Below are 23,983 nucleotides of genomic sequence, written 5' to 3'. Positions count from 1 at the left end.
TCGGTAGACACGTTGCGGTAGCAAATACAATGCAAAATGTAATCTTCAAGAGGAATATGAGCTTCGTATTTCTATATCGACTTTGCATCGCCTAGTAGAGCGATAACTAGCGTTAATCCATATTATGTAAGATGTACAGTATAAGTACTGTACTACCCGTCTCATGTTCTTTAGGTTTTTCTTCCCAATGGAAGCAGCTACCGATGAGTCGTATCTTTTGTACCTGACGACAACAATTTCCATCTCGTTGCTATTCTCATATAAACGATATTCATATAATACCTACATGGGTATATAGCATATGGCTCTACGATGACTGACGTAGAAATGAAAATCGACCCGCAGAGAGCCGCTGCTCTAGTATCCCAAATTAAAACCGTGCGGGAGCGCATCACTGCCGTCGCCAATGGTCGAGATGTAGGTCGCCTTGCCTTGCCCCTTTATCAATCAGGGGCTTCCCCTTATATTCACTCGTGGCACATCATATGATGTGATTTTGTAAATAATCATATGACTAACTTAACTAAATTATTCACTTTAGGTACGCCTAGTTGCCGTCTCAAAGCTGAAGCCGGCCAACGACATCGTGGCGCTTATGCAGCAGGCCTCACCGCCGCAACTGCATTTCGGTGAGAACTATGCCCAGGAACTGAGCCAAAAGGCTGAGCTGCTACCTCGCAGCATACATTGGCATTTTATCGGCGGCTTGCAGTCCGGTAAGAAGTGAAATTTCCCTTATCTTGGCAGGGAAGAGGGTCATCTGCAATCAGATTATCATACGCCCTGAATATGAGGAAGATCCTGTATCACAGGTCCCTAAGGAAAAGGCCTTCATCTAAAACGCATAACTAACCCACCAATTAGGCCACTGCAAGAACCTAGCCAAGATCCCGAACCTATGGTGTGTGTCGAGCGTAGACACTGAGAAGAAAGCCCAGCTCTTGGACAAGCACCGAGGCGAATTCCTGGCTGCCTTCTCGTCCTCCTCCCCATCTTCTACCCCTCCACCCTCTAAACTCAACATCCACATCCAAATCAACACTTCTGGCGAGCCCTCCAAATCCGGTTGCGCCCCTGGGCCTTCCACCCTCGCTCTAGCACGCCTCGTCGAGTCCGCACCGAACCTTCACCTTCTCGGCCTGATGACCATCGGTGCCATAGCGCGTAGTGTAGCCACAACCGCAGAAAATGAGAACGAGGATTTTGTAGCGTTACGAGAGCAGCGGGACCTCGTGCAGAAGGAGTTGGGTCTAGATCGAGAGCTAGAGTTAAGCATGGGCATGAGCGAGGACTACGAGGGCGCGATTGTGATGGGGAGTGGTGAGGTGCGGGTCGGGAGCACAATATTTGGGATTAGGGGACCGAAGAGCGAGGCTAAGATTAGGGAGTAGTTATGTAGAATTATCACTGTTCAAAGCGACACCATTATAAAAGAATATGAATTATCAGCAATCGATACATGCCAATCCAGCCATTACGGCCCGTCGTTAATTGCTCGTAACCTCTAACCTAAGTGCTATAAATATATCTCACGATGGCCTCTCACTCTCAGCCCAAACGTATACGCTATGCCTTAGAATAACTTCTAATGCCATGAAAATGCCCACCTCATCACCCAAACGTTCACAAAACCAATCATTCATCCATCCCTCATTCCTGCGCAACAACAGGCACAACCACACTCCCCCAAAGCTCCCTCTTCCTCTGATCCTCACTCCCAATCCACTCCCTCTCCACCAACCCAAACTCCTCCCACCACAGCCCATGCGTCGACTCAATCGTATCGCCCTCATCAAACGCCCTGCTCTTCCACGGTTTATTCAGGATATAATGCAGGATCTTCACATCTCCATCCTTCCACAACCCACCATGACAAGCCCGCATCGGCTTCAGCGCGTTATAGTGATACGGCAACGGCTTCCACCGGCCTCTGTACACGATCGCGAGCAGGTCCTGGTCGAAGAAGATCATGTTGGGCACGTCGGGGTGCGTGTTCATCGCGTGGATCAGCTCGTCGTACTGCGCCTTTGACGGCTGCACGATCACCGTGCCGCTGTTGAGCAGGTGGTGGTTATTCGGGCTTTGCGCGGTGATGGGAGCGGGAGCGCCTGTGGCTTGGTCCGCGGCTGTGAAGGCGCAGTTTGCGGGCACCCAGTCCTTGCTGTAGTGCGGCAGCTTCCGCGGGTTGCATGTGCAGGCGTGGGTGCTCGCGATCCAGCCCTCGGGGATGTCGACCTCCATCATGTCGTCGATGTTCTGCAGGATCACCTGGTCGCTGTCTAGGAGGACGACCCGCTGGTTGGTGGGGTTAGCTACATGATTTGTTCCATACCGTATGTATATGGAGTAGGTAGATAGGGAGATAGTTGGGCATATATATAATCATAATCATACCTCATACTGCGTAAACGACCACGGGGCAAGCTTCTCCCACGTGCCCTTATTAATCTTCCCATCCCGGGGCGCAGGCTCGATCTTGTCGACGACGATCGTCGGGATGCCCGCGGCCGCGAATGCTTCCATGTACTCGGTGTCCTCCTCGACGGCGCGCGTGACCATGACGTGAAGCCGGTACTTGCTCCGGTGCCGGCGCAGGGAGTGGTGCAACACCAACAGTCCCCCGAAGTACGCGCGGTTCGTCAGCAGGGTCGTCCAGATCTTGGTCGGGTCGTACCACCCATCCCCGTTCTCGGCCGCGCCGCCGTTCTGCTTCACGCCGTTGCCGTTGGTCGTCATCGTTTCTCCTCTTTTCCGTTTCTTCTTCTTCTTCTTATCTTTAATTTCTACTTGCCCGCTGAGTTTACGAACCAGTTGCAGATGATAGGAGAAGAGGAAGAAAAACGGAGTGAATAACGACTGCAGTAGTAGCAAGAAAAGAGGGGAATGGTACAGAGTATATGTACATCTGTAAGCATAGAAAAAAGGACCTGGAATGTAATGATTTGTGCTACAGTCGAGCTTCCATCATATCTTCACGCACATCTAGTAAATTACCCCGGTTCGGAGGGCGAAAGAGCTTAGACTTAGCTGGAAACGGTATAGTCTTGGGACGGGAGATTATTAATATGAGACACCCGACAGCTGCGCGGACGGGGAAGATAGCGATGGAAGCGACGGGAAAGCTGGACCTACTGCAGCTAAAGTAGGAGATAGTAGGAGATAGGTAGATCGGCCCTTACCTTAGCCTCTGACGCCATCGAGAGGGAAAAACGAGGGATAATATCCGTAGCGGGCGTGGTGGGACGAAGCCCCGCCATTGGTTCCCGGTACTTTACCGGTACTTTCCTGATAGAAGATAGACACACATGTCGGAGCTCCGACGCAGCCCGAGTTTTGGGGTGTTACTGGGGTATAGGTCTCGGCTTGTTCCGGTTCAGTGTCTCTCTTCGCCTACAGGTAGGTAGGTACATCCAGGTAGGTCTAGGTACGTATACTAAGTATGTACATGTACCTACTCCTATTCGTCACCACTTCCATAACAGCGAAGGCTTCCATTTTGATAGGAAAGTTTCCCAGAAAATCATAACCAAACTTCCATAATCAGTGGATGAACGAACCTAAACAGTCGATCACCTTCAAGTTCAACGTAACATCCCCATGTACCCCATATACATACGCAGATACAACATTGGACGCCCAGCGGAACGGTAACATCGACAATTGGCTCATCGAATCTCGGGAGAATATGTGTTGAGACCTAACGAAGCCGCAGCACGTTTTTAGACAGGGGCAGAAAAAGGTCGACGATTGGTTCACGACAAACAACAAATCATACGATGCCATGGAACAGTAATTCAGTGAATCCTAAGGAGGGCCTCTCGCCATCCATGAGTACTTAGTTCCTTGCATAGGTACATGACCATCATCCAGTCGGCTGTCTTCCTTTTCAACGGTGTATAGTCAACGATTATGAGACATCATAGGCTATAGCCCATGCATGCCGTCTATAATCCCATCCTGTCCACCCATTTTCTGTTTTCCATTCCCATACCCGTGTCCGGTTCCAGTCCGAGTCGAAGTGTTCACATAAGAACACAAACCCCGACTTAACAAACCAGTATAGCAAGCAAGCAACTCAAGATCCTCAATACCCATCCGATCTCACCCCGCAGCCACAGCCCTCACACGTCCGTAGCATTCTTCACGCCCGTAGCATTCTTCACACCACCCTTCTTCAAACCCTCCTCAAAGCCGCCCTTAAACCCCTTCACAAACTCAACCACATCCACAAAAACGCCCAGCGTCTCCCCCAACTCCGCGTCCTGGTCCTGCATCACCATCTTCTGGCTCTCCAGCACCTCCTTCAAATGGTTGATAACGTGGTCCTTATCATCCAGCATGCGCTGCTGCACAGCCACCACGTCCACCATGGCGAGCATCAGGCTCTGGAGATCCTGGCAGTGGCAGCCGAGGTCGAAGACGCGGTAGCGGTCGATGTGGCGCAGGGCTGCTGCGCGCGTCTCGTCGTGGTGGAAGATCAGGTTCCAGGTTCCTGTGCACACGGTCTTGATCAGCGTGTAGGCTAGGCTGAATGGGTTGCAGTTACGCGCTGCTATGGAGGTTGAGGTTGAGGATCCCAAGGGACCGGTGGCGGCGCGGTGCGCGGCGCAGAGGGTCCAGGCGTTGGGATGGTTGGCGTCAGGGCAGAACATGAGGTTTCCGCTAGTCGCGGCGGCGGTGACGCGGGGCTCCGAGGTCGTGGACGGGGTCGGGGCAGCGCTTGCAGTGGGAACAGAGGCACCACCGGGAACGGTCTCGACTGTTACGGCGGTGATGTAGCTAGTGACCCAGTCGGTGAGTACGGTGGTGACATGAGTGATCTCGTAGTCGGTGATGATGTCCTTCTTTGCCACGTGATCGGCAGTAGGGGCATCAGTAGAGGTCACGATCACTCGTACATCTGGGACATGGTGTCCCGTAACCGTCATCGTTGGGTAAGGAGACCAAGCAGTGCCGGTACCTGAAGATCGGTTAGTCCTTTGTTTATAAGTTGAGATCTATACTTGTGAACTTACCTTCCATAGTCGTCGCCGCACCATATCCCGTGGGATTGTACCACATCAGGCCACTCGAAGTGCTAGTAGACGCACTAGCCTCTAGATTAGGCGGCGCAGGTCTCGCCGCAGAAGTGGCCGACGCACCAGAGGGACGTGTCAACGTCTGGTGGCGCACCGTCTCGGCTGCGAGACCACCCCATCCAGCTTCAAGAAGTGATGGGTTAGCTTTGGTTTATTGGCTCTAATGCACTGGCTTCATTATTGTGGGAAGAGATGAGGGAGGTGAAGGTTTGACTTACTGACTATAGCACCCATGGCGATCAAGATGATGATCACGAACAGGAGCCATGCCTGGGGGAACAGCTTGGGGGTGGCTCGCTGCTTCAGCGCTAGATGAAACGGTTAGCATTTATTACCAGGTTATTTTTTCCTGTTATTAATCGGATGAATGATTTGAGTGTAGGGACGAGGATTAAGGGTGAAGATGAATAGAGATGGTGGCGAGGTTCAAATGAGAAAAAAAAAAAATATGTATACATACCAAACCACCAGCGCTTCATTCGCTCAATCTTGATATCCATCATACCGCCGCGCTTCTCGTCCATGATCTCACGCTCAGTCGTTCCCGCCATACTGGGAGGTGGAGTGGGAGGAGGCGCAAGAATGACTCTCTGGTGTCGCAACAAGACTTGTCGTCCAGGTGCTTTGGTATCAAGAGAATGGGGAAAAAGAAGCGCCTGAGGGACGTCTCTCTGCCAATCGTCTAGATCGAAATTTAATGGGTTGTGACTTGATTCCGTTTGCTGCGATTGTTGCGACTCCGATGGGAATTGAGAATGGGATCGGGATTGATGGAGATCGCAACTGGAATCACGCATTGACGGATTTCTACGAGTCTACTGGGAACAGATGATATTAAAGGGTAAAGGAAAATTGATACGTGGGGTAGGGTAGAAAGTAGGAAAGGAGATGAGATGGAAGATGAAGGTGGGAGGATGAAGGTGAGAAGATAAAGGTAGGAAGAATCAGGAAGAGGATGTAAGTGTACGCCTGGATAGCTTAGTCCTTGGGGGAAAAGGATTTCAGGGAAAAAAGTAGGGTAGGTTCCAAGAAGAAGAAGAAGGTAAGGCGAATGCTAATTTATAATCCTCGCATTGGTTAGGTCAGTGGGCGTCAGGAAATATGAAGTCGGATAGGGGCGTGTAGGATGTCGTTTAAGAAATCGACTCGACGTTCACTCAATAGTATATCCAAAAGCTACTGCCCCGGAAACCGTCGTATCGGGTCTATCGACTCCTTAAACAACATAGTTAAAGCCGTGACTATCGAAAGCGAAAGACAAAGTCTCTTTCTTGAACTCAGATGAATGGGGAAGTGATAAGGAGGCGGTAGCCCTTTCTCTACCTGACTCTATCTGTACCACGATAATCAACTTTAAACATTACGATAGATTCGGTATTCTAGTTACATTGTGAAAACTTGGAAACTCAAGATAATACCTATACATTAGCTCAGAATTTCCCTGGGGACTTATAGACACTTAAAGGATATCCAACAATCAAATAGGGGTAGGTACCCATTTACTTTCCAATAACACAAAACACAAAACACAGCCATCTTTGCTTGATACATGAGATGTTTTGATCACATGCTACCTAATGAACTCCTCTCTCGCTCGGGTTGGAAATGCACAAATACCGCATAACTTGCTTAACTTGAATTTTCCAAAGTGGAATCTGGAACTTGGAATCATAACTCTTCTTGAAACCCCTTCCAAAGTATTACCACCTTCTTTTCTGTCTTCCCCCTATTCTACCGGGTCCTTTATTGCACCATTATATTACCGAAGGTATCTGATATTTCCCGCCGTGTAGGCCCTTCCCGTAGTTCTGGTGCTGTTGAGACCCCTTTGGACATTTGCTCCTCCATCATTTTCAAGAGTACAGGAGGTACACTCTCATCCGTAGCTCGAATCGTTAGTCGGAACATCTGTTATTTCGTTAGCAAAGTACCTTAATGGGAATCCATTGTTGTTTGGGCTGGTTCAGCTCACCTGTGAAGTGTAGTTTGGCTCTAGTCTCATTAAGCAGCCAAACTTGCCCCCCTCAGAGGTATGCATTACGCTTGCCCCGACAAAATTCTTGCTATTAGGATCAACACCTCTTAGAATTCCCCAACGGAATCCTTCGATAGTCTTTCGAACAAAACTTTCGGTGATCTCTCGAGATCCAGCTTTACCTGGGGCGAGGCCAATGATCTGTTGAGCTTCACGTGGTGCGCCACCGATTTGCTTCCATCTCTTGAAGAAGTCATCCGCTGTGAGATCTGCAGGATCCATAAATTTATGGGCGGTAAGCGGGAGCATGAGGGTAAGCGCTTGTAAGGCGCCTGCGAGGTAACTTATTCTGATAGTGGGACTCTTAGTGAAGACCTTCTTTGCCTCGAACATGATGATCAGCCGTGATTGGCCACCATTCATAATAGAGCTATCAGGCATAGTCTTCACATCCCAGGTCAGATTTTGCTTCTCGCTCTCGTCCAGATCGAGTGTCGTCGTAAAGGAGCTTACGGTAGCAGGTGTCTTATTCGTGAAATACAAAATGAGACATGCCATCTGCCCTCTGTATTCGGAACGGATACCGATTTGGATCTGCCCATCTTCGAAGAGTACACCATCAGCCTTAAGTAACAGTTTGTTGTAACCCGACTCCCAACCAGGTGATAGATGTGCGGCGCTGGCCAAGTTTGGTGCTTTGAGCAACTTCTCCGGGACAGGCCCTGCGTTCATATCAAGACCGGCAAGGTCATTGGAATTGGAATGGCCGTTAGCACCATTTGCGGCACCGTTTGCTACCCCGTTACCGTTCACCGGGCCATTGGAGCTGAAAGTCCTCCTTAAACCGGGATTCTTAGCCATGTTCAGCTCCGTAACATCATTGTTTGCATCCTTGCCGCCAACCACCCACGTCCGCTTATCACTAGTACCGGCGTGCTTCTGGTGGAGTCTCGACAGGAGTGCAGACTGTCGTTCAGGGAACGGCGGCATTTCATCGCAGACCGTACGGAGCAAGTCGTCCGTCGGAAGACTAGCGAGCGTCAAGTACTCGAATGCTCGTTGTTGCAATTCAGGGTCCAACGTGTGACTATATATCTCGAAAACGTGGAGAAGTTGAGGCTTAATCTCGGGGAACAAGTTAACGAATTTGACGAACGACGAAAGAATCATAGCGCGTGTGCTCGAAGAACACGCAGGCAGCTTTCTAGATAATGCCATGAATTGCTCGATGGGACTGCATCCCTGCTCCTCCGCAATCAAATGGCCAAATTCTCCAAGAATATAGGCACCGATTTTTACTAGAGTCTCGTGGCAATGGTCTTGCTTGACGTGCTGAAGGGTATTATGTGCCGCATATACCTGCAGCTCCTCATTATTCGTCACAATCTGGATAACTCGTTGCCAAACCTCGTCACTAAGATGGTCTCCCGCAATGGCTACCAGCCGAAGGGACACATTTATGTACCACTGGATATCAGTAGCGTACTTCTCTGTCAAAATTGCAATCTTCAAAGCCATCTCTTCTCGAATAGCAAAATCGGCATTCTGTAGGTAGTGCAATAACTCCGAGACAATGGGCGCAGAATTAGTCGAATCGCACATACTATATAGCAAATCGAGACCCTTTCTGCGCACACTGATGTCTCGGTCTTTGAGTGATCCAAGGATCACTTCTTGGTGTTGCTTGATAGGATCGAGATTCTCAGCTCGAGCTGCCAGGTGAGTCATGGCTTCCAGGCCTAAGTATCGGACATTCGTCTCCCTAGACGTTATGAAGCGACCTAGGCGGGTAGATATTTGCTTCATCAATGCATGTTCCGTGTCCAGGTGGATAATGAGGTTAATAGCCTCAAATAAAACAGCGTTCTGAGCATTGTTCTGTTGGACGTTCTTATTCGTCTCCATCGCCAAATTCAGAATCTTCTGTAACGATTCCCGGATCATCTCACGAACATGGCTGTCCTCTATTCACGCAGTTAGTATACATACTAAAAAATAAATTGACAAAAAATAAGAATCGTACCTGAAGGTGGGAAATATTGAAGCAACCGTAGCAGTTTGACTTGAATCCATGGACAAGGAACTTTATAGTACAGGTAGTCCTGAGTATAGTCGTTATCAATCAATATCCGTTTCAGTCGTGAAGCGGCCTTGACATAGGCACCCTTATACTGGTCCAAGTTATCTTGCGCAACAGTCATCACCAAAGACGTAACCGAGAGACCCACACCAAGGTCGAGGTCATCCATTAGAGATATTATTCGTTCCGCCCATTGCGGTTGGATTATGTCCGGGTGCTTGCGGTATAGACGGAGGAGAGTAAGGGCAGCCTTCTTCTTTACAAACGCTTTCGAGGTCCTACGTTCGATGTTAGATGACTTGAATAGCACCGCCGGGGTTAACCCATCGGACATACGGTGAAATCAGAAGTCTGTGAACTTCTGAGCTTAGGGCTTCTCCCATCTCCCGACCTCCTACATTCGCGATTGCGTGCAGGGCCAAACAGTTGAAGAGTTCGTTATGATCAAGGAGATCCTTCCGTATGCTGTTGACGACCAAGTGTAACAGCTCGTGCTTCTCGTGTAGAAATAGAGTCATGGCAAGGTATCCAATTTGTTTCTCTGAGTACTTGCTGGCCGATATGAGGTTGACAGCCTCAAGATGCCCAAAATCGACATTCCAACCTAGTATGTAAATATACAACAACTATACGCACGTTAGATTCGGTCGTTCGGTATCGCCGCGGATTCATGTTCCCCATACTTTACAAACATATTTCTTCTTATGGTAGCCGCTCAGGTTACCGTCTATAGTCTGTTAGCTACGGGTTCGGCGTCGAGGTCCCGGTATGGTACCGGCGCGATGAATTAGAATTCGCATTAGGTTGAATCATAGCGTACCCTTGAACTTCTGTCTGTGATGTAGGAGCTACAGGTTAGCAAGCTCGGATTCAATGGCGGTTAAGGATGACCATCTCCACCTACCGGATGTTTGCGAGCTCTTTATTAATCCTCTTTTCTTCTAGGTCTCTAGCTCTTGCATTTCGTAGGTCGGCGATAAATTGTACGAGACCACGCATGTTCGAACTACTACTACTCGACCGGCCGAGGAAGCCGGCTGCAGCGGAGGAAGCCATGATGTGTTGTCGCAACGAAGTATCCCCTCCTCCTTAATTTTTACAAAACTCCTTCTATTCCTATCGCATCCGCTAGTAAAACGAAAGCAGCAGCACGCGAAATTATTTTATATACGGAGAGCTCGAAGTCAAGTGTATAAAGTCAGGTCCAATATCTAAAAGAAGCACGCTCAGGGATGCGGCTCTCATGATAGACCTAATCAGTCTATAAACATGGTCGAACGTGACCAGGGCAACGGGCAGCGGGTAATGGGTAATGAGTAGTTGTAGGTGGCGGTAGTGGGTAATAGGACGGACAAAGGGGTTCCAAGATTAAGCACGGCGAAGTGGGAACGGTAACGGTCAACGGTTAACGGTTTTTGTTGTCGAGCAGACGGGAATTCGGATTATGTTAGGATTATCGACTTGTAGAAATTCGGACTTGGTGGCACGGCATTGGAAGGATGTTAGGATAGGATTCCTGGATCAATGTCAGGGACAATTCAGGGACAGATATGGAACAAATGACAAATGTGCCCAGGTGTGAACTGAATTGGCAAGCGACCCTTATGTCTTAAAACCCCGAGCGGCGAAAGAGGAGCACACCTTCCAATCTTTCCAAGGTTCTTCCAGCGTTCCAGTGCTACCGTAATGTGGGGCCACATGATTTTTACGCCTCAATCGTACATAAACCTTAGCTGTCTTAGGTAACGAAGGAAGTGTGGCTTGAAATTTAAATATCGATGTACATCCGTACCTTACTTATCGATATTACCTACTCCATTTCTCCAGCTTCGACGTCACAGCCAATGAGACTCGGACTATTCAAAAGCTCTAGCTTCAATGTGCGCATCGATCTTCGAGATGTGAAAGGCGACCAATTGATGATCTGGGAGAATGAATTGTAGTCTCCGGAGATCAAGCATACTACTACCACGGGGTTTAAAAGTGGTAGGAGGAACAATAAGCTCAACGTCAGCGGTACGGCGATCATACGCCGTCCAAGCTTCGGCACCTCCCGTCCACCAGGTCTTCAACCGCCGCACGAAATGGCTGCAGAAGGAGCGTGCCGCCGCCGATCTCCAAAATAGCCGGGTGTCCGACTATGTTAAAGATGAGGTAGCCATCCGGCTATGCAATAGATTACTAGTAAATTCTCCTTACGATTTATCACCCGAACAAGGCACTGATATGTGATGTATAGGACATCAAGCGCAGCTACCCCGAAGTCCTCGACCTCGGCGCAAACTCCTGCAACATCGCGTGGGCCCTCTCCCGCCCCAACCCGGATCCCGATAGCCCAGAGCCCGTCACCGAACCCATAGCCACCCGAATCGGGCACCTTCTCGCCGTCGACTCCTCGCAGACCATGCTACATCGAGACGTAGACCTCCCCTTCAATGATCAAATCAATATAACGCGGCAAGTGCTCCCGGACGAAGAGACCCTACCCTTTGCCGCGAACACATTTGATTTGGTGCTCAGTTCGTTGAGCATGCACTGGATCAACGATCTGCCCGGAGTCCTGGCGCAGATCAACAACGTTCTGAAGCCGGACTGCGCGTTCATGGGCGCCATGCTCGGCGGTGATACGTTATTTGAACTACGCACGTCGCTGCAGCTCGCGGAGAGCGAGCGTCGGGGTGGCATATCGCCGCGGGTGTCGCCGCTAGCGGACGTGCGGGACGTAGGCGGGCTATTGCAGCGCGCCGGGTTTAAGATGCTGACTGTGGATGTGGACGATGTGGTTGTGGATTACCCCAATACGTTCGCATTGATGCAGGATCTGCGCGCTATGGGTGAAGGGAATGCGGTGCTGGGGCGTGAGATGGGCGCGATTCAGAGGGATGTGCTATTAGCTAATGAAGCTATATATCGTGAGCTTCATGGTAACGAGGATGGGACTCTGCCGGCTACCTTTAGGGTTATATATATGATCGGCTGGAAGGAGTCTGCGGATCAGGCTCAGCCGCTGCCGAGAGGCAGTGGAGAGATTAACTTAAAGGACTTTCTGGAAAAGAAGTAGTTATACTCGAATCTAGGTATATAACGAATTAAAGAATCAAAGAAGGGAGAGGTTATCGTATTTGCCAGTGACTATCTGCTTGTTCATTTGGTCGAGGCATCCGCAGCTTCAATTCAACATCTATTCAATCTCATGTTGGCTTCTGTACAGCATAATAAACAACCTAAATTCTCGGAAATTCTCAATAGCTTGATATAGGCAATTGGGGGGTCAAAATCAGTGAGTCAAAAAGTAAAACGAAGAGAATATTCAGAATGAGCATCCCATTGCAACTATTCTTGATCAATCAGGTCTCGGTATCATTAGGATGTATACTTTCTACGTTGTGGTAAAGGATCATGGCTCCGGTTAGTGGGTATCGCTACCAATGTTGCGGTTTGCTCACATGGTAGGAAGGTTAACAGGAACTTACATTCACATCGGGACATGCTGATGATGTACTAGCAATAAATGCGGATTCGAGGAATCATTAGCTTCATACCAATTATGATTTACAACACAGTGAGGGTATTCTAGATTCGCCAGCTACAAATGATGAAAAGGGACGTGATAAGATGGGAAACAGTATTGACTTATCTGGGAATTAGAAAAACAAGCGGGTTTAAAGATTGGATCACCATACCCTAAGCATTCAACGAAATCCATCGATAGGGAATTAATATCTATGGATAACCTATACTTACCATTCTTAAGTATGTAGGTCCTGGTTTAACGGGGATGTATTCTAAATAAGTAGATGATCACAAACGTCTTCTCTTGGCGATAGCTGGTGTGTATATGGGAAGGACGAGAGTGTGACTTCATATGGCGTACACTTGAGTCTAGATACGTATGGGGTCAGCGTTGAAGTTTACTTCGAGTTTAAGTGACATAGATGAAATCAGATACCCATACAAGTAGATACTAGGTAGGAAAATTGAGGATTAAAGATATTCAAGACAAGTCCATAGGAATACCAAGCTTGAAGGTATCACAAAGCAGGTAATCGAATAGAGAAATTGAAACCAATTATATTTAAGAAGACAAGTAAAAATATCCTAGAGCAAATAGGCAGGAAAGATGATAATTCAGTGGATATATCAAGGCAGGCAGGTAAATAACTTCGTGATCCCATTTCTATAGAACATCAATTCCTAAAGCCGTCTAAAGCTTTAGACTTTTCGCCAGTCAGTCATGCATCGCTCTATGCTACCCAAGCCCGCGACATCGACGACCTTCTCGTGCCAGCTTAACAGCACACTCATAGCCGTTCCCGTAGACTCGTTTGTGCCGACGGGCCTCGAGCCGATCTGGCTGAACCCCGTGGCCTGTGGCGTCAAGCCCCGGGTTGGGGTCTTTGGTCCTCCTCCGCCTGATGGACCACCTGACATACCCTTGTATCTGTATATGAGGTTAGATATGATGACGAGCTTGTTAAAAGGGGCAGGACGAAGACATACAGATACTTCATCAACACATCTAGCAGCTCGCTGCCGCCTTCCGAGCCATAGATTCTCTGTAGCATCGGCGTCATTTCACTAGCCTTGATCGACTGTAGAACCTCGACTACGGTCTGCATATGTGAATCCTATATCGCCAACGCACCATCAGCACTCTAATCCTTCTGAGTTCTAACTTCCCAATTCATATTCCGGGTATAGCATCCCAAGGCTACAGCCATAGTATAACCTACCTTAGCTAAATCATTTCCGTTATACACCGGGTTCTCTAGACATCCCCTCAAGGCGCCCTCGGAATCGCCGCCTCGGAGCAGCTGCCGCACCTGCGCATTCAGCTGACGAACATCCGCCTCGCCTATCTCGGGTAACGGCGGGTGCAAGGTGGAAGTGTCGAAGTTCTGTGACGAGTCCGGGTCTAGAGCGTCGATGTTGATGGTCCGCCAGGCATCGCTTAGCGAAGCCTGGGTGTGCTGCTGTATGATAGACATCCTAGTCGCTCGGCCCCGAAAGCCAGAAGAAGGGAGACGAGTCTGCCCAACGGAGAGGTAAGCGGTAACGTATAGAAGGCTTCGCTTCTCTTGATGCCTAAAGACTAAGCAGTCTAGGCTCGGGATGAGAGAGATAAGTTGTTTTTTTGCCGCCTTTGCCTGCCTCTTACGGATCGGCTACGTGGACATGTGATCGGGAAAATGAGTGTATCGGAAGCAGTGAGGCTCTTTCGAGTGATTCCGGGTCGGTGGACGTTGCAGCTAGAAGATTGATGGTGGGGGAGAATTGACGTTGCTTCCTGTTGCTGGACCAGCTGCAAGCTTTGGTGGGGCCAAGAGGCTTGCAAACTGTGGCTTAGAATAGGAGAACATTTGGGGACAGTTGGGGTAGGTACCTGTACCTTCGTATATTTTTCTTAGGCGTGGTAGGTACCCAACGAACACCTTCATCCGACGGTGTTAGGAAGGGGTGGCTTAGCTGAATTTACACCCGCACCCGCGCGCTTGCAATGTCTTAGTACGTCACTGCCACTAAATATTCTAAAATGCTACTCTACATCTAAAGAACAAGTCCAGATGAATATAAATAAGTCGAATTGAATTATGAGGCTACCAATAACGACATAACCCAGATATTCGCCCCCCTTTTGCAACTTCTTAGCAATGTCCTAGGTAACGCAGCTCGCATCACCTGAACATACAGATGGCATACAAGATGGCCAATCTGATGAGCAATCGAACCCCCATCCCCTTCTCCGACGTCGAAGTTGCACCACGGAGGACCTGGAGGTAGCCAACATGGGCGATGAATTGTACAGACGAAAAAAAAGCCCAACGCAATTCCCGAAAAGTCTAATTGGGCTCGAGTATGATCAGGAGTTACATCCTATCGTCGCAAGATTGGCTGATGCCATGCTGCGAGTCATCGTACTCATGCCTTCATCCGTCGTACAACCCCCAAATCTTGCTCTCAGCCCCCTTAGATTTCGAACGATTCGCCTCCGTACAATACACGTATAACGTACCAGATATAGGTCGCCAGAACCGAAGTAGTTTCATACCGATGAAGCTGCGTTCGATCCTGCCCAGTCCGAGGCTTTGGTCGGTTATGTCGGAGTTAGTAACCAGTATCTTGGCCGAACATGTCCTCGACTAAATCCAACGATAACCGTTTCAGGCAGGCGACCCCTGCTAGAATGCTACGTAGGTCGCTAGAACACATCGAGCCACCGAACCATCACCTATGTACAAAAAGAGCAAAGCCGTATCAATTGGAACATGCAGAATATGGCGCCGCTTGTGTCCAAATTTAGCCATGTCGAATAATCTGTAGAATCGGTTTGAGAAGACCCCCCATCTTATTAACTACACGTATGCCTATGGCACGGATCCAATTAGGGAATTGGTTCCTTTAGTACCCTTAGGTACCAAGTGGCACAAGCAGCCTAAATGGCTGGCGACTGATAGGCAGCGTAAGAAGAACTGCGATTGTGTATTGACCATTAGTTGACCAGGCAATCGAACTATTATGACTTCACTTACCAACTCATGAGTTCTACGGAGCGATTGGGGGGTTGGCAGGACATTTACATAGTACTAACCCCTATTTCATCCCGGGGAAATGGGTAAAAATGAGTCATGGTTCCAAACAAACGTGGTTGGCGGAGCGACTAGCTCCCCATAACACTTTATCTCGTGCCGGGGAGACGACCCAATCGAAGGGTTCTATCTCAAGTGATGGGCGAAGGTTCCACAAAGTAAGGGTCGAGAACATGTAGGTCTTCGAAGGTTCCAATAGAAGCCATCGATCTTCTTCCTGTTGTTGGATAGGCTCATAAGTACGAATACCCGGTTAGAGCCCGATATCTTCATTTTTCTGTTGAGGACGTGTCCTCGATCGCGTAGACTACCTAGTCCTAGATAAAAGTCTACCTCACGAAATTTTAACGCAATTTAGGAGGTGACGACAAATCCCGGTGAGCTGGTTCACCCTTTCATTCGAGTCTTCCTACGCGCTACGTTCCGAGTACCACGCGTAATCGAGACGTGCCTGACCACCCGGCGGCCAGTTCGTCGATTCTAACAATGGCTTCCCGGCGATGGCGTTGCCGAAAACGATAGTGCTCGGAGGCGGAAGCGAGTTTGGTAATGATCCCATCTGTTGTCAAAGCTCAATATTCCTGGGCGAAAATTTTCTCTCGTAATTTGACAATAAACATAGGGCGAACATGGTTGATCCGTCGTGGCGGAAGCTTCCCCGGTGTTACGGGACATCGTCAACCAGGCCAGGACAAGGGCATGCCTGATCCTTACCCAAATCGAACGTGACAGGTTCCCCAAATCCCGACGATGGGCATTGGAGCATGGAACTGCCGGGACCACTATATTACCCGCCATGATGGGTTTCCCTTCTTAAGCCATAAACGGGCTCTGGCAGGATACAGCTCGATAAATTCGACATTGACTATTATCTCCCTTATGGGTCTCGAGGTTATCGTGGGATCAGTATCCGATTAATGCATGCGAGGTAAGGGTACTACTCGATACAATTCTAACTAGTGGATTGTGGCACAAATGGTTGATGAATTGTTTGAAATGGGTAGCGGTTTTGGAAATGATATTGTGGGTCTATCAATTACTATCATGCACTCGTGGGTCCCAATACCTAACATGGTTAATATGATGCTATTTCGGATGCGTGCCGTCTTGTCGGGGTCCACATCGCCTACCTGATTTAGTGCATTAAAGGGTCCATGGCGCTGGGATGGCAAGGTAGGGAGATCCCAGGACTTCACATTGATTTTTTGGCAGCCGCAAGGTTTGCCTTGGGGAATACTCCGCCCTATTATTATATCAAATTCTCTTTGAGAAGAGTTGTGGTAAGTTTCTCTTAACTGAACGTGCACTCTCATCTGTGCCTCGATAATGCATAGGCGCAAGCATCGAGAAGTCAGGAATTAGTGACCCGGCCTGTTGGTACATCGAATCCCCAACCTCCAATGTTGGGAACGAGGGTTTTGTGGGAAGATCTCAATACGTTTATCTCATACCATTCTAGAGGCTAGATGATACTTACCAACCTTCTTCATGATGGTCACCGGGTAGATCCCCGGGGAGCCTTGGAGTCTTGGAGAACTGGTTAAGCTCGGATGAAAGGCTTTCACAATGTGGACCGCGGGATGTACCTTGACATCGTCGTCGAACTGGATGATCGTCCTTTAGCCTCGGTAACCCTGACAAGGCTGCAATATTGCGGGAAGGCTAGAAAGTCTTACATTTTCCATGACGAGAATCCTCCTGGAAGCGATCAAGGGTCTTTATTGCATTATGGATATACACGGCTACGTGCGGTACATGCATACATACATGCCTTATAAGGAGCATTGTGCATGATAATCGATTGAGATTCGTTGTGGATCGAGACGGTCCCGTTAGTTTGGGAATAATAAGAATCTGACGATATTGTAGATGCCCTTGTCTGGGAACGCCGAAGCACCGGGTATGGAGATTTTTGAGTGCCGTAGGTGATCGTGGGTCTATGGTGGATGCTATAATTCAAGGGTTCAACCTTTCAGTCTGGCGGCGAGGCTGGCATAAACATTCTGAGGCATCCAGCCCAGTCAGCCCAGTTAAGAATGCCCGGGTGTTTCTAGAAGTTGGGGGTCCTTGACCCCATTTCCCGTCGTATGATTTGTGACGAAAACGCCGACGTCAGGTACCTTGGTTAGTCGCCGTCTCGAAAATTGAAATGTTTTTTCTCTTCCCGTACCCTCAAGCATTAGGCGAATGACTGGCCGACAACGATTGTAACATTCGAACCAACGAAATCCAAGAGAATGGATGCCGTACTCTCATTGAATAGTTGGTTAAGGAGTCACATGATGATGAAACGCTGCGCCCTGCGTTAATTGCGTACATGTCCAATATGTACAGATATTCCTCGTTAGTTAAATGCCAAGTCAATGGAAAGAAACCTTTTCGCCATCACATTCCAACGGGCCCACCAAGCCGGCGCGGCGCTTTGGTAGTTTGGTAGAGCGAGTAGAGGTTCGATGTAACCACGATATGCGGCTACTGGTTTAAAACCACGGATGTTAGCCTAAGGATTCCACGCCATAATGGTAACCGAATTTCTAGTTATTGAGGTTGTACGTAGCAAATGTTGGATATTTTCTTGGCCAATTATGACTGTATGTATAGTAGGTGATCATAGTGCTATCCACAGAAGGAAGCCAGAAGCAAGCTAGACGCGCCTGACGCACATACAATGACGAGAGATGATGGCGACGACAATGGGTCTTTCTGAAGTTTTCGTTCAGGTATGTACCACAACGTCGAAGGGCCAGACTCGTCATTGTTTTGGTTTGGGGCTCTCACCTTGCTACATGATACTAGGTACATACTTGGGTACCATATACGTAGTAGGTGACTGGGGCTGGCTGGCTAATGCAGGAACAGCGATAATGAGTGGAGAGCCATGTGGCAGTTGATTCTCCAGTGGGCCAAGTAGCCGACGGTTGTATCGAGTACATATGGTTCGTACCCATGCTGTTGAGAATCCCCTGAAAATGATGGCATTATATCGGTCCTTCTGTATTGAGTGGAATGTACCTATGTATTCTGGTATTATTTCCCAAAAGTCATGCCCTGACGTAGTACTTGTATACATGGCTTTTCTCTGGTAGGCTGATACGAGGGACGCCTAGACGAATGATGATGACAGGCGACTTATCTGAAAGCTGAGAGGATCGCGTATAAAGCTCACACAACACGTTAAAGGAGAACGATAAGGGAAACGATAAGTGAGAAGCAAATCGTTCCATCGCTTCAAGACTGCTAGTGCTGAAACGGGTGACCCGATGAGTAGGTGGCTCTCTCAGTTTCTTGGCGTGGGCGGCTCTCCATAGATTCTAGAAGACTGGCTCGGTATTACACGATCTTCTGGAGGGTGCAATATCTGATTTGGACGTATTATGTTATTTCTAGCATGTGTCCAGAATAATAGTAAAATCCATTTCTTATTGGTGTTGAAAAATCTCTAGTTTCAAAAAGTTGGTTAACGAAATGAAGAAGATCGACGTTGTTTGGGTGGATATGACGGATATGACCCTCTAGACGTACTATGTACAATGGCGAAATAAAAATGGGGGAAAGGTCTAGAAGTCTAGACATCGACCCTATTTGAAGTCCCCTGAATTCATCCATGTTCAAACTCCATGTAAAGAAGATACGTATATTTCCTACTAGAGTTAAACGTTCGTTACAGGATTGTGGAGAAAGGTTAATTAGTCCTAAGTAGAGGTTAAAGCTAGTAGGTACTTTATGGTTATTTTGTATTTTACCTGCTCAGGTACCTGGACAGCCTAGCAGTTGCCTGGATAAACTGCTAGGTATTGTACTGAGGTAGGTTAATTTAAGGAGGCAGGTAAATATAATAGACTTGTAGGGGTCCACAAGGAAGATCGAATTCTCCACCAATTTTCTTCTAGAAGTCCCAATGGAAAAAGCATCCATCCCGTTCTACATATTATCTTCAATGCACCCCCCTTCAACCCCTGGCCACGATGCTTGCCTCGAATTAGTAAAACTGACGATACCAGAAATCCGAGCACTTGGTGTACCCGCTGAATACAGTAATCTGTATGTACCCCGAAAGGTTAGATCGTACCTACATGTCGGTAAGGCAAGGCAAGAGAAACTCTATGCAAGTCGCCGCCCGACAATTTGGATTCGTTCCAATTCGGATGAAGAGCATCTTGACGATCAATACACTGGACTACCTATGCATCGGCATGCACTATGCGCATTCATCTAAATCTCAAGAACAACCCGACATAAGTCGCACACGACAAGTATTTCGCTTCTTATGTCCTCTTTGCTATGCGGCAATTCTAATATCCCGCTGCACATTGCCTTTTATCGGGGAAAATTCGACGTTGCTGTCATCATCGCCGTCTTGGCTATCTACATACATACGTCAACCTGTCACGTCGCACCCACCAGGTACATATCCATAGGTATGTAAACAAACGATAGTCTACGTAAGCCGTTATATTGGAATTGTTTCGGGAAACGAGAAGTGTTTGGAGATAATGTTTGTCGGCTTTGGATTATCTTCCTTTTTTTTCTGCCATACCTAACCTACAAAATTAGTTGGTCAACTTACGCTTTGGTGTTCAACTCTTTCTGCAAGTCCCTACCTATGATAACGAAGTATGTACTAGGGAGTATTTTAACCTACATACAGAATATTACGGCATCCATGGATATGTACTAACCTACCTAGTACCTGGTAAGCATCCAAACACCATATCAGATGTTAGCGCCAATCGGACCGTCCTTCAGCTGCCACGCCTCGGTAAGTGACTTCGTCGATGTCGGGAGCTGTAGCATGGCAAACTCGTCATCAACAAAGCCACAATAGCAATTCGTCGAAGTTTTGGGGTATGACAATGCCATGCATTCATGCTACTGTACGATGAGATGGGTAGATGGCTCTCGGCTGCTGCTGCATCTCCGGGGCTGGGGTTAGGTACTCCCGATTCTTCAGCCTCACTAGATGTCGTCGTCTCGGGTGCTATTACCAAAACGAGTCGTAATCTCTTGGGTTTGATGCATTACGAAAATTGTACCGTTCTAGTGTGCCTACCTACTCACGTACAATATTCGCCAAACTCCGCCTATCTTTACATAGTATCCTGCGACAAGAGGATTTTCTCAGAATATCGAAATGTCGCATCCCTTGTCAGCAAAATTCTACAATGACCTGTCAACCTGCGAACGACCGAATGGCAACGCGCTAGGTCGCTCCCGTCGTCTGGTTACAAAATCGGACGAAGTACGGGACCGCTTCCGCGCTGAAGTCAGAATGTCGCTGAAGTGGTTGCATGAAACCTTCCCTATCAGGTAATTGGTGTGCGAGCAGTTCGCCTACTTCAAGCCTATCTTGCACACCCCCGATCGCTTAAGGGCTGAAACAGGTCTAAATAGTGCGATCAACGTCGATCTCTGTAATTCATTCTAAAATATACCCGTGGGGGTTGGTCAACCGACAACTCGATTTGATGAGATAAGCGCCTGCGGATGCTCGCTGACCTACTATGTAGGTACATACAAGGTATCTACCTAGTAATAGTGGCATGCCTCTCACATCCATACATTCATACATCACTTACATACCGTATCGTCATCAACGATTTAGACGGGAAGGCGAATGCAAGTCATCAGACTTCTACAGATACTGTACGACTTCCGACCGCGTATTAGGAAGCAAGGCTACGTCGATATTACTCGTTACCCAAAAGCGCAGAGCGGCTATCCCGTCAGTCATGCAGCCGACTTGCGATGCTGCTACCTGACCGCATTGATACCCTGTTTTGGGGAGAAGTAAGTGATTGGGAAAACTGCACACAATATTTGCATGGTTAGGTACCAGCCACATTGCCGTCGTAGTAGTGTAAAAGGTCTATATTGGCTAGAATTCTTCGGTAACACGTTCTCGTGCTGTACGAGCGGCATCACCCGTGCTCGTGCCGTGGTAGTGTTTTGTGCAAGGCTGCGTGACAAGCCCACGCAATGGGTCCTCGAAAATTTTACCGTCTTGGGCTTGTCGAATATCTCACAACAGACGAATCTCGGTTCAACGAATCTGGATCCGTAGCCCTGGGATACGCAATATAGATGGCAGAGGCTTTATGAGATTTGACTAGTTGTACACCTTCATGAACAAGCTGAAAAAAATGTGCTTCATTTCCTTTTAATTTGGCAAGTTTTCATTTTCTTAGAATGTAGAGAGAAGGGATGGAAAGTAACAGATCCGTATTCCGACGAACTTCTACAAACATCGGTCATTTTCTTGATTCGTCACATTTGTATAAGACTCACCATTCTCATAGCCACACTCTTCATTCGCAGTGCCGCACAAAATCAGGAAAAACATGTCGTGTCTAATAACAACTATGCTCTTGGTTTTCCCCAATGTAACAGTATCGACAGTTGTGACGACGACTCTCCGAGAACATAGAGTTTTGGACTATTGTTACGATTTGGTAATATAGAGCATCCCGCATGTGTGAGCCCTAAGGGTTATTTTAAGCGAGACAATGGGTACATGTATCAGGAGACAAGGGGGGGAGGAGACTGCATATGCAAAAGCAATCGTCAGCCTTCCCGTCGCTCAGCTCACGGATGATTGGTTGACGGATTAATTCATCGTACAATATCGTACAATATGAAATACCCCATGATATCTGATTTTCTTTTCCGGATAATTTCCCACGCCAACGGCGCAGCGATGAACAAAAGATGGCAGGTTAAGAGCAAGAGCAAGGAACTGAAGCAAAATCGTACGTATCACAACTGGAACAGTCTATCCCCTGTGGCTCGATCGCTCGACTGTTGTCAGCTAGGCGTGGCGTACGTATGAGAGTACTATTATGTATGCCCTCCAAATTCCGATGCGATTGTGTCAAATTATTGCTCGTTCCGTCTTCCCCTAGTTCCGCCGACCCGCTTATGGAGCTGACAATCCGTCAAAAACACCCAAGTTCTCCCCGTTGTCTTTAGGCTACTGTGGGTAACATCAAGTGCATAATCTGAATGAAAAGACACACTACCTTTTAATGTATTGAATGTATTGGATTATGATAATTAGAAAACGGGTCCGACAACCTTGACAACCTTGACATCCTTGACACCCCTGCTGAAGCCAACTAACACTACATTGCATACTAGGTACAATACATGCATACACGCATACTTCCATGTACGTACATAACTTAGTAGCAGTAGCGGCGGGCAAGGCTTACCTAATTCGCCTAAACTCTTTTAGCTTCTCTCCATAGTCGGGTTGAATTGTCGTAGCTGCGTTACACCGCAGGAGAAAGGGTCCTCACCTAAAAGTTAATGTATCCCAAGCCTTAAAAAAAAGTTAAATGCAAAAATGCCATGTGCTCCTACCAGTCCTACTACAACATTGAGCACATCCGTGATATTACATATTACATATTAAGTATGTAATAATACATGAGTACATGCGCACAACTATTTAAGGAACCACACACAAATTTCTAACAAAGGAAAAATCAATAATGCTAATAAGAAAGAAAGAGATGGAATATCAAAAAAAACCAAGCCATTCTCAGACATCGCCATACAAGATACATGATATGTATCTCGCTTGGGGCTAATTTCAAATTCGACTCATACCACGGAGGCAAAAAATGATATTGTATTGTTTCCCATCGCGGCTCAAGTGCCTGCCAAGTTTCAAGCACACCCCAGACTCGCGGCCGGGTCGATTCCTAGTGCTAAAAGCAAGAAAGCATTCGAGAAAGATTCGAAAAAGAAGAGCCAGGTTGAAGCCCTGTTTAGCGTAAGGGGAATATTACCGGAGTGGAGCAAAATATCCCAAACGATAAGAGGATCTCCCTTGAACAATAGCTCCCTATTGGGGCAGAAAAAAAAATAATCCTACTCTACTATTCTACATGCCATGTAGTACCTACCTAGTAGTAGAGGAAAAAGAAAGAAAGAATTTGGGACGCGGCCCCCAGTCTGCATTTGCTGTTCAAATTCTATCATTGTCGAGTTGCATCGTCAACGACAGTGTGTGTCAGTGGTCAGGAAAGCCAGACTCCACACCATTGCGTCTCGACACCGCAGGTAACCAGTACATCGCCAGGTGTACGACCAGTCAAATTCGATTCATCGGCCAGAGGGATCACACCATATCCAGAGAATACTGAACACATCATGTAGATGGGCCCAAGAGACCTGCAACTCTACCTACCTAACATGTCTTCATTGAGTTGGTCTCTGTGTGCGCTGGCCGGTCCACTCGAGTACCTAACCTTGATGAGAC

At 47.8% G+C, this 23,983-nt stretch overlaps 6 protein-coding genes across 6 annotated transcripts; 2 read left to right on the top strand and 4 right to left on the bottom strand.

The window, feature by feature from the left end:
• The first annotated feature begins 58 nt into the window (after positions 1 to 58).
• On the top strand, positions 59 to 1,460 carry GGS22DRAFT_144789 (uncharacterized protein). The gene is made up of 3 exons (XM_047958845.1): positions 59 to 417; positions 542 to 716; positions 865 to 1,460. The coding sequence occupies exons 1-3, from the start codon at positions 313 to 315 to the stop codon at positions 1,389 to 1,391; spliced, it is 807 nt and encodes a 268-aa protein (XP_047818446.1). The 5' UTR covers positions 59 to 312; the 3' UTR covers positions 1,392 to 1,460.
• On the bottom strand, positions 1,426 to 3,249 carry GGS22DRAFT_163924 (glycosyltransferase family 8 protein). Its single transcript, XM_047961450.1, has 2 exons — positions 2,395 to 3,249; positions 1,426 to 2,295 (listed from the first exon to the last, which is right to left on the bottom strand). The coding sequence occupies exons 1-2, from the start codon at positions 2,734 to 2,736 to the stop codon at positions 1,651 to 1,653; spliced, it is 987 nt and encodes a 328-aa protein (XP_047818445.1). The 5' UTR covers positions 2,737 to 3,249; the 3' UTR covers positions 1,426 to 1,650.
• Positions 3,250 to 4,121: 872 nt separating this feature from the next.
• On the bottom strand, positions 4,122 to 5,875 carry GGS22DRAFT_188819 (uncharacterized protein; the record flags this gene model as incomplete). Its single annotated transcript, XM_047964766.1, has 4 exons — positions 4,122 to 4,960; positions 5,016 to 5,201; positions 5,297 to 5,386; positions 5,539 to 5,875. The coding sequence occupies 4 exons, from the start codon at positions 5,873 to 5,875 to the stop codon at positions 4,122 to 4,124; spliced, it is 1,452 nt and encodes a 483-aa protein (XP_047818444.1).
• A 620-nt stretch (positions 5,876 to 6,495) lies between these two features.
• Positions 6,496 to 10,772, bottom strand: GGS22DRAFT_163921 (Adaptor protein complex AP-2 alpha subunit). The gene is made up of 7 exons (XM_047961449.1): positions 10,038 to 10,772; positions 9,954 to 9,967; positions 9,817 to 9,860; positions 9,470 to 9,759; positions 9,077 to 9,411; positions 7,051 to 9,017; positions 6,496 to 6,986 (listed from the first exon to the last, which is right to left on the bottom strand). The coding sequence occupies exons 1-7, from the start codon at positions 10,187 to 10,189 to the stop codon at positions 6,822 to 6,824; spliced, it is 2,967 nt and encodes a 988-aa protein (XP_047818443.1). The 5' UTR covers positions 10,190 to 10,772; the 3' UTR covers positions 6,496 to 6,821.
• A 183-nt stretch (positions 10,773 to 10,955) lies between these two features.
• Positions 10,956 to 12,243, top strand: GGS22DRAFT_163919 (S-adenosyl-L-methionine-dependent methyltransferase). The gene is made up of 2 exons (XM_047961448.1): positions 10,956 to 11,317; positions 11,373 to 12,243. Exons 1-2 carry the CDS (start codon positions 11,066 to 11,068, stop codon positions 12,192 to 12,194), a joined length of 1,074 nt encoding a protein of 357 aa, XP_047818442.1. The 5' UTR covers positions 10,956 to 11,065; the 3' UTR covers positions 12,195 to 12,243.
• Positions 12,244 to 13,184: 941 nt separating this feature from the next.
• On the bottom strand, positions 13,185 to 14,403 carry GGS22DRAFT_163917 (actin-related protein 2/3 complex subunit 5). Its single transcript, XM_047961447.1, has 3 exons — positions 13,867 to 14,403; positions 13,634 to 13,761; positions 13,185 to 13,574 (listed from the first exon to the last, which is right to left on the bottom strand). Exons 1-3 carry the CDS (start codon positions 14,119 to 14,121, stop codon positions 13,346 to 13,348), a joined length of 612 nt encoding a protein of 203 aa, XP_047818441.1. The 5' UTR covers positions 14,122 to 14,403; the 3' UTR covers positions 13,185 to 13,345.
• Positions 14,404 to 23,983: the final 9,580 nt, after the last annotated feature.

This window comes from Annulohypoxylon maeteangense (assembly GCF_022496945.1).
Source record: "Annulohypoxylon maeteangense strain CBS 123835 unplaced genomic scaffold GGS22scaffold_9, whole genome shotgun sequence".
In the NCBI taxonomy this organism is placed as follows: domain Eukaryota; kingdom Fungi; phylum Ascomycota; class Sordariomycetes; order Xylariales; family Hypoxylaceae; genus Annulohypoxylon; species Annulohypoxylon maeteangense.
Note: the sequence above shows the minus strand (reverse complement) of the source record. Positions and strands in the feature narration are given on the sequence as shown.

Bases quoted from the DNA above. Each gene is read 5' to 3' on its own strand.
- GGS22DRAFT_144789 (XM_047958845.1), top strand. From the start codon at position 313: ATGACTGACGTAGAAATGAAAATCGACCCGCAGAGAGCCGCTGCTCTA. The intron at 418-541 runs GTAGGTCGCCTT...TATTCACTTTAG, and splicing joins CCGTCGCCAATGGTCGAGAT to GTACGCCTAGTTGCCGTCTC. The intron at 717-864 runs GTAAGAAGTGAA...CCCACCAATTAG, and splicing joins TATCGGCGGCTTGCAGTCCG to GCCACTGCAAGAACCTAGCC.
- GGS22DRAFT_163921 (XM_047961449.1), bottom strand. From the start codon at position 10,189: ATGGCTTCCTCCGCTGCAGCCGGCTTCCTCGGCCGGTCGAGTAGTAGT. The intron at 9,760-9,816 runs GTATGGGGAACA...ACGTGCGTATAG, and splicing joins AGAAGAAATATGTTTGTAAA to TTGTTGTATATTTACATACT. The intron at 9,018-9,076 runs GTACGATTCTTA...CTGCGTGAATAG, and splicing joins TCAATATTTCCCACCTTCAG to AGGACAGCCATGTTCGTGAG.
- GGS22DRAFT_163919 (XM_047961448.1), top strand. From the start codon at position 11,066: ATGAATTGTAGTCTCCGGAGATCAAGCATACTACTACCACGGGGTTTA. The intron at 11,318-11,372 runs GTAAATTCTCCT...TGTGATGTATAG, and splicing joins GGCTATGCAATAGATTACTA to GACATCAAGCGCAGCTACCC.
- GGS22DRAFT_163917 (XM_047961447.1), bottom strand. From the start codon at position 14,121: ATGTCTATCATACAGCAGCACACCCAGGCTTCGCTAAGCGATGCCTGG. The intron at 13,762-13,866 runs GTAGGTTATACT...TTGGCGATATAG, and splicing joins ACGGAAATGATTTAGCTAAG to GATTCACATATGCAGACCGT. The intron at 13,575-13,633 runs GTATGTCTTCGT...CCTCATATACAG, and splicing joins GATGTGTTGATGAAGTATCT to ATACAAGGGTATGTCAGGTG.
- GGS22DRAFT_163924 (XM_047961450.1), bottom strand. From the start codon at position 2,736: ATGACGACCAACGGCAACGGCGTGAAGCAGAACGGCGGCGCGGCCGAG. The intron at 2,296-2,394 runs GTATGATTATGA...CCCACCAACCAG, and splicing joins GGTCGTTTACGCAGTATGAG to CGGGTCGTCCTCCTAGACAG.